Source organism: Corythoichthys intestinalis, chromosome 4 (genome assembly GCF_030265065.1).
Source record: "Corythoichthys intestinalis isolate RoL2023-P3 chromosome 4, ASM3026506v1, whole genome shotgun sequence".
Lineage (NCBI taxonomy): Eukaryota > Metazoa > Chordata > Actinopteri > Syngnathiformes > Syngnathidae > Corythoichthys > Corythoichthys intestinalis.
In genome coordinates, this window is record NC_080398.1 from 60,656,289 (window position 1) to 60,665,097 (window position 8,809).

Below are 8,809 nucleotides of genomic sequence, written 5' to 3' on the forward strand. Positions count from 1 at the left end.
GCAAAAAATAGACGTATTAATCCGCAAAATCAGCTGAATCCTTAGTCCTCATACACAACAGTACGCTGTATAGTGAAGAGGACGCCTTCATCCGTACACGTCACAGCGCCCTCTTCCTCAATGCAAGACCAAAGCCGGAAGTCACTCATTTTCATAGCGCGAGATTAAAAAAACTAAATAAATATAGCGATCGCTTCCACACACATCCAAGCGATCCATATCATTCAGGAGCATAAAATACCGCGTGTATTATGAAATAAACATGCTTTTTCGTGTCACATGCACGCATGATATTAACAAAAATCAGGATCGACAAAAACACATCAGCAGGTCAGGCTTTGAAAAAATAATTATTGGTCAAAAAATTTGTTTTTTATTTTTGGACTGAATATGGGTATTTTCATCCCACATGTTGTCAACTGAGAAGATTTCAAATTCAGTTTATAAAATGTCATACATTTTTAATAAATTGGGCAGAACCACAGAAAGAATACGAGTGTTTCTCAATTTAAAATGTCTAATACTTTATTTTTTGTCATCCACAGATCAGAAAATGTCCCAGTCAAAGAAATCCTGCTAGAATTGTCAAGCAAATTAACAACCAAAAATCACTACAAATTTAATATTAATCGGAAGGCTGTTTGGGAGGGAGCCGTTAGAGGATTCCAGAGGTTAACTTATGACCCCAAGTCAACAATGAGGGTGAAATTTTCTGACGACACTGGATTAAACGAGGAAGGAGTGGATCTAGGAGGACCACAGCGAGAATTTCTCAGACTGCTCATGGAGCACATCGCCAGGTCACCAATGTTTGAGGGTTCAGAATATCGAAAGAACTTTGCGCTTGACAGCACAGGTAAACTACATTAATTTGTTAACAATTGATCGCAATTTTTGTTTGTTTTTTTAATGTAAGATTTGCTTATAACACTGATGAACTACTCTATGTGTTATAAGACGCTGTCATGTTCGTTAATGAATGGTTAGGGCAGATGTCATTAGGTGTCCTAACAATAACACAGTTCCTAAATTGTAATTCCAACCCAAAGACATTTGGAAAAAAAATCTCAATATTGCATCAAAAGTGAGATAATTTACTTAATGACACTCAATGACATCTGTCATAAGACGTCATTCATATTGATGACCGGTGTCATCAGTATGAAGATCTCATGACACAGAGTTCAAATAAAGTGTAAGCTTGTATCTTAGTTTCCTTCTATTTTTAGCTTTAAGAGGGGACTGGTACTACTTCGCTGGAAGAGCCATTGCTGTTTGCTTGGTACATGTGGGTCCACCGCCAAATTTTTTCTCGTCCATTCTCTTAACACTTCTTATCAATGGTTCAGCAAATCCACAAGTAGAAGACATACTGTAGCTGACATTGAACTCGAGGAAAAAGTGAAAAAGGTAATTACATTGTATAAACGTAGAAAAGCATATTTAATGAGCATGACAACCGCTAATTAGTTAGAAACTAATAGTATAAATTGAAACAATCATCAGTGTTTCATTTTGAGTGGCACCACTACACTAAAAAATACACTGGCTCTACTTTAAAAAAAAGTTGTAACAATTTGAATTTAATTTTTTAAGTAAATTCAACTAAGCCAAGATTAAGTACTTCCCTTATAAATTTTATAACTGGACTACCTCAATTAGTATAGTTGAACCATCATTATTTGTCTTCCACAAGCTTTATTGTGTACAACCAACTCAAATTTTAAGTCCCAAGTTTTAGCATTAATAAGAGGTAAAATTACTTCATTTAGGTTGCTATAACTCCTTTATTTTATTTCTCAACTTAAAAGTTGATGCAAAATGGTACTTAAATTTATTCAGTAAGAGTAACTTATTTTTCTAAAATAAATTGGACATGGCAACTCCAGTTTCATTTGAAAAAATGTATTTTAAAACTCAAACAAAAGAATGGACAAAATAAAAGTGCAGAGCAAAACCAATATAAACATCCTAAACATTGTCAACAATTCACTTTAGGTGTAGGTATAAACGAAAAGTGTACTTCTAGTACTTTGATACACAGATATGGCACAACAACACACAGTGCAAAACAAGTGTACAACAAAACGTTTGCAAATGTACAAACAATATGGGGTGATTGAAAAGTAACTCCTGTTTTAAGATTTTATATTTATTTAAATGTTGTAACATTTTTGTATTTTTTTTGTGTATGCTGCTTGATGTATGGCAATGAAATCATTGTTTTCATTTTCTTTTCAGGTCTGTTGTTTTATTTAAAACACGATACGGGCACCAGAATTTATCACCCATGACCGGGAACCGCATGAACTGATTTCACAAAAAACTCTTGTGGGATGAAAGTAATGACTTCAAGTATTCAAGTTCCTCCAAAGTCATTGGTTTGCTTGAGTAGGGACTTGTACTTACCACCAAAGAAAAAAGTCACAAGTTTTGACTACAGGCTGGCCACTCGTGCGAACGACGACAACACATCCATCTTCCAGGGAAATGGGCATTCAATCATTCACAACTATAGCAACGCAATTGCAACTTTTTTCTTGGTCCTTGGTATTTTGTTTTATCGTTATACTCTGAAAATTTAAAAAAAATTCTCTTCTGCTTGTGATGTTCTGCTGTTAGGATTTTTCTTCTCTCTGCTGCTCCTAGTTGACCTGCCTGCTCACCCCAATCAGATGAAGAGATTCCACCTGGCCATTCTGATCTTGCAACTGTTTACTAATGTTAAGATGTAGTCTGAAGGAGAGTCTCTTTGTTGATGATGGCCTCCACGGCCTAAACATGTTGACATTTTTATTCAGAACAAAGCCATGATTTTGTTTTATCTTAAATGAAATTTAAATAAATTAAATGCCGACAGTCCGGCTATGATGCGGTGTAGGCGCAATATCCTATTCCCCTCACTATCCACTCGCGGGGGCCTGCGCTTGTCAGTGACGTTCCTTATTCTCGCTATATGAATATACAACTTTAGCATTTGTTAATAATACGCTCTGTGTGTAGTATCATCCATCGATTTTCCTTTTTAAATGAGCACTTTTAAGCGAACGCAAGAAGTAACAACGGGAACATTTTTAAACAGGCATTTCACGGGACAGCATTTCGACTCTTCGGCCAATCACGGGAGAGCATTTCGACTCTTCGGCCAATCATATAGCGAGAGCGAGTGGATAGTGAGGGGAAGAGGATAGTGAACCTACAGGGGCGCTCTTTTTCTAGCTTTAGTGGCCCTCTCGCTCATAGACAATCACAACATAGATATGACAATACAGCAGCATGGATCCAACAGTGCCACAACATAGAACAACATAACATAGAATACCACTATGTCACATCTTCCCCAACAACATTTTTTTTTTTTTTTTTTACAAACACAACAATTACTAAGAGACTAAACAATAAATTTGTTCAATCAACCTCTTTGGAGCTATAACAGTTCTTTTGGACCTTCTTAGACCAGGGGTCCCCATCTGCCGGGCCGCGGTCCGGTACCGGTCCGTGTCGCATTTGTTACCGGGCCGCACAGAAATAATAATTTAATAACGACCGCATTCTGGCCGAATTAACCCTGTGCCCCTGCTTAACACACCAATATCTCTGTCTACTCTAGATATAATACTACAGGATAGATTACAATGTCGTCATGCAAGTCCATTGATTGGACTGCTAACAGTACATCTTGTTTGTGTATATAATATATCTATGTGCGCTTGTCCTCGATAATAACGTATTACTAGGCCGCGGGCGCAGCACATTTGTTCCCGGAAATAATTAGCCCCGACACGAGCGAAGATAACTGGAAAACAGACGTCTTTGGAGATACTTTTAAGGCGAAAAGGATATTTTTACGGCGAAAAGGGCATCTGACGAGCCTACAACCTCGAAGACCCACGAACTGCGATACCACACCCACAGGAGTGCACACTATGGCAACAGCAGTGTGACATAAATATGTCACATCTCCTCCCCCCTTATATAACATGTCCCAGAAATAAACACAAAAATACCTCCTGTTTTCCCCTCATTACTTATAAATCCAATCTATCAGGCGGTCGCCTGTCGCATGCAGGATAACAACGTTCAACAGTCACTTCCGATTTCCCACTTGTGGAAACAGGTTCCGATACCGTTTCAGGTTCCGTTTGTGCATTGGTTGAATTAGACACAATTACAGCAGGATTGTTTGGGTTTGACACATCCGGTAAGCTAGACATTTCTGGTATTTTTGGCACATTCGGTAAGCTAGACATTTCTGGTATAATTACACTGCTAGCATCATCACAATCAATAGACAGTTCTGGAGTAGTGTCTGATGTTCCCAACAATTGATCCACATGGTGACGCCAAACACCATCAGCTGTCTGAATGGTGTAGGAAACAGGCCCGGTTTGAGCAATGATGGTGGCAGGGGCCCACTTTTCCTTAATCTGGTAACTCCGGGCCATAACAGAGTCACCAGGTGCAAAAACTCGGTTCTTGGAATGCAGGTCTCTGTACTTGACTTGCTTCCGTTGATCCATTTGAACAATCTCACTCAGGGTTGGTGGTTTCAGAAGATCCATGCCAGTTCGTATCTCTCGAGAAAACATGAGGCTCGCTGGCGATACTTTGGTAGTTGCATGCACAGATGTTCGGTATTTGAGGAGAAATTCGTGTAGTCTCTGATGGAGTGTACTTTGCCCTTGTGATGCTTTGAGAGCATGTTTGAGGGTCTGCACAAACCTCTCTGCCAGGCCGTTGGTTGCCGGGTGATAGGGAGCCGCCTTAATGTGTTGAACCCCATTGGCTTGCAGGAATTCAACCATTTCTTTTGACACAAATTGGGGCCCATTGTCTGAGACAAGTTGTGCAGGGGCTCCGAAACGACTAAACATCTCCCCTAACTTCTCAATTGCCTTTTCCGATGTGGTTGATTTCATGATAGCGACCTCTGGCCACTTACTATGGGCATCGATAGCAACCAGAAACATTCGATTTTCAAAAGGCCCCGCAAAGTCAATATGAATGCGATGCCAAGGGTCCTGAGGAAAATCCCAAGGATGAAGTGGGGCTGCAGGTGTATTGTTGCGAATCTTCTGGCAACAGAAGCAGAACAGAGCAGGAGCAGATGTGATGCCAAAAGGTAATCTGCAATATCTGAAAAGTCCCTTGTGCGTGTTAATTGTCAGCCACTCCCGTGATTCTTCATCCACATGCATCTGCAGATAAGCTTGGTTGAGGTCAATTTTGCTGAATTTTTGACCACCGCTCAGACCTGCAAACAAATCATCAATGGAAGTGGGTACTGCTCCACACAAAGCACCGGATTCAAAGTCACTTTAAAATCACCACATGTGCGAATCCCGCCATTCTTTTTCAGAACCGGCACAATTGGTGTCGCCCATTCGCTGGTGGTGACTGGTTCCAAAACCCCACTTTTGACTAACGCATCCAGGTCAGCCTCGACTTTGTCACGAATAGCATACGGCACTGTCCTAGCCTTCATAAACCCAGGTTTGCTTCCTGGTTTAATGTGCAATTTCACTGTAATGTCCTTCATGCTGCCCAATTCCTCACGGAAAACCTCTTCATTCTTGTCCAGTATGACTTGTAGTTGTGAAGAACCGTCTGACAGCTGCCGAACTTCTACCCAATTTACACGAAGTGCATTAATCCACAGTCGTCCCATTATGGAAGCAAAATTCCCTTTTGTGACATACACTGGAAGTTTAGCAGTTTGATCCTTGCATTGCACAGTAATGTCAGTCATTCCTTTCATGTGCACTTTGTGTCCAGTGTACGCTTTGAACACAGTGTCTGACGGTCTTAATGGAAGGTGTCTCAAACACTGTATATAGACTTGGTAAGGCACAAGCGATGCCTGTGATCCAGTATCTATTTGCATTTTGACTGGGTGACCCTCTAACTTTGGTGTGACCCAGTAACACCCTGACTTCCCGTCCACGCTCATTACATGCACGGTGTGCACGTCACTTTCATCTTCGGAAGTAGAGGCACTCTCTACCGCGTTGACATATTTCTTTGTTTTCTTCTTGTCATTCATTTCCTTATCTTTGTCAGTGCTTGTTTTTTTCCGACAGGCACGCTCAACATGACCCTTCTTCCCACAATGATGACAGTTCATTTCTTTGCACCAGCAGGTGGAGGAAAGGTGCCCTGTTTTACCGCACCTAAAACAGGGACCAGCAACATTGCTTTGGGTACTTGCCACTTGGTCTATTCTGCTCGTAATGTTCAGTTGTTGAGCCTCCTTTGAAGCCATTTCCATAGCCACGCTTACATTAAAGGCTTTCTTTAATGTCAGTCACTTTCTGAGAGTAACTTCTTTTGTGTTGCTTCGTTTCTCAGTCCACATACCAATCTGTCTCTTAATGTGTCTTCTAAACCATCACGAAACCCACAATGTTCAGCCAGCTTCCACAGCGCCGCTACGAACATAGTGACAGATTCCCCCTCTTCCTGATTTCTCCTGTGAAATCAGAACCTCTCTGCTATCACAAGGGACTTGGGTGAAAAATGTCCATTAAGAGTTTCCACGATTTCCCTGTACGTTTTACTACCAGGTTTATCGGGTTGAAGCAAGTTTCTCAGTAAATTGAAAGTCTTTGGCCCAATAACGCTCAAAAACGTGGGCACCACTTTCTCTTCCGTTATTTCGTTAGCTTCCACGAAATAGCCGAACCGCTCCGTGTACGAGCTCCACTGTTCCACAAGCTCATCAAAAGGACCAACAGAGCCGATAACTCCCGCCATAGCGCCTGGTTATACAGCACCTTCACGCTCCTTTTGAAAACTCCGCTCGTCCTCCCCACGAAGTCACGACGTGGAAGCTGAGGTCGGCGCAGTCTGTCCCCTGGAGCACCGCGACCCGCAGTAAACTCCAAAAACAGCACGTCCAAGCTGACGCCGGTCCAGACGTCCTCGTCGCCACTTTTGTTATGTACTTCCTTAATCTAAGTACATGTAAGGCCGAGACTTGAATGGAACAACACTTCTTTATTCAGTGTGCTTCTCAGCATATATGTCACAGAGACATAACAGAGATTCCTTTTTATACTGTAATACCACACCCACAGGAAGTGCACACTATGGCAACAGCAGTGTGACATAAATATGTCACAGAATGGATTTGTGACCCGTTTGTGAATAAACAGAGAGATGGCAAATGACGGCGACCTTAATAAACGTACATTTGAGACAACAACTCTACCGAGGTTCTGGATTAAAGTCATTCTGGAATATCCTGACATCGCGACAAGAGCATTAAAACCTTGCTACAATTTCCAACATTGTATCTTTGTGAAGCGGGCTTCTTAATTAATGTTTATCGACAAGGCGAAGTCGTTAATGGTGAGCTCGGTGAGCAGTTGTTGTGTGCAGCTTACATGGCAGGACGAATCTGAGGAGAACTTTTCTACAAGTCCTTCCATGATCAAACGTAAGTTATTATTCCTTTCTTTCAAGAGAGTTTGTAGTGTTTACTTTGGAATCGCTGCATTTGCGCATTTTGCGGCTATGGTTAACGTTACGCGCATGCGCAGAACCGCATCGTTGCAATTTTTGATGGGTTGCAAAATTTGTCAGAACACCAGTCCGTTAGTGACGGGATCTGTCGTTCACTTGAGTAAACGAATCCATTCCGGTTCGTTCAGTAAAACGATTCGTTCAAACGAATCGTTCAACGAATCGTTCGCCCCACTCATCTCCCTCCCCACCCAAATGAATCGTTCGGTTAGTGAACGGGAAGTGACGTTGCCGAACGAATCACCAAAGACCGCTTCGCAGTATAACTGAACGGGACAACAATTTTCATGAAGAATTTGGATGAGGTCCCTAAGGTCCTGGATATAATTGAATTTTTTTCGAAGGCGTCTGGTTTAATGTTAAACCTTAAGAAATGTGAGTTGTTGCCAATTCATGATTCTCATCTGAAAACAATTCATAATATACCAGTTAATTCTACAGTTAAATACTTGGGCATACACATTTCTAAGGATGCTGACGTTTTAAATAACCAAAATATTTGGAAAAATTTAGAAAAATGTAAATCAATTCTGAATATCTGGTCTCAAAGGGACATCTCTATCATAGGTCGAATATTTCTGACGAAGATGGAATGCCTTTCTAGATTCATTTACCCAGCCTATTCTCTTCCACTTCCAAAAACAGTGATCAAAGCTATAAATCAGGCTAATTTCAATTACATTTGGAATAGAAAAGCACATTATATTAGGAAAGGTACTTTGATTAAAGATTATGAAAAAGGAGGCCTTAGAGCTATTGATGTTGATTGTATTAATGGTACTATTAAAATTAATTGGTTGCGATCCTTTTTGAAAGGTCAGGACGAAATATGGTTTCACATCCCATACTACATATTTAACCAGTTGGGAGGTATTGAATTCTTTTTGAGATGTGATTTTGATATTAATAAAATTCCCATAAAATTGTCTATGTACCACCAACAAGTTTTGCTATATTGGAGAATGATCTATAAACACAACTTCAGTCCCCACAATACCCCGTTATGGAATTGTCGATATATTCTGTTCAAAAATAAATCACTGATTTATCGCAATTGGATAGAGGGAGGAATTTGGTCGGTAATGCACCTCTTAGATGATTCTGGACATATTGCGTCTTTTGAAAATCTATCTTCCAAACATAATTGGATTGATAAAAAACAATATAACAGTCTTATTAAAGCAATACCCAAGTCGATTATTAAGATGTCTTATAATTTGTTTCAAATGAAGCTAGAGTCGAAGCTTCCTTTGCTGTTGGTAAATTGATTCAATATCAAGGATTC

At 40.5% G+C, this 8,809-nt stretch overlaps 1 protein-coding gene across 1 annotated transcript; it reads right to left on the reverse strand.

Annotated features, from left to right (window-relative positions):
• Window positions 1-2,010: 2,010 nt before the first annotated feature.
• LOC130914979 (uncharacterized protein K02A2.6-like) lies at window positions 2,011-6,294 on the reverse strand. The gene has a single exon (XM_057834598.1). The coding sequence runs from the start codon at window positions 5,196-5,198 to the stop codon at window positions 4,029-4,031; it is 1,170 nt and encodes a 389-aa protein (XP_057690581.1). The 5' UTR covers window positions 5,199-6,294; the 3' UTR covers window positions 2,011-4,028.
• Between the last annotated feature and the right edge of the window lie 2,515 nt (window positions 6,295-8,809).

Coding starts and splice junctions, on each gene's coding strand:
- LOC130914979 (XM_057834598.1), bottom strand. CDS start 5,198: ATGCATGTGGATGAAGAATCACGGGAGTGGCTGACAATTAACACGCAC.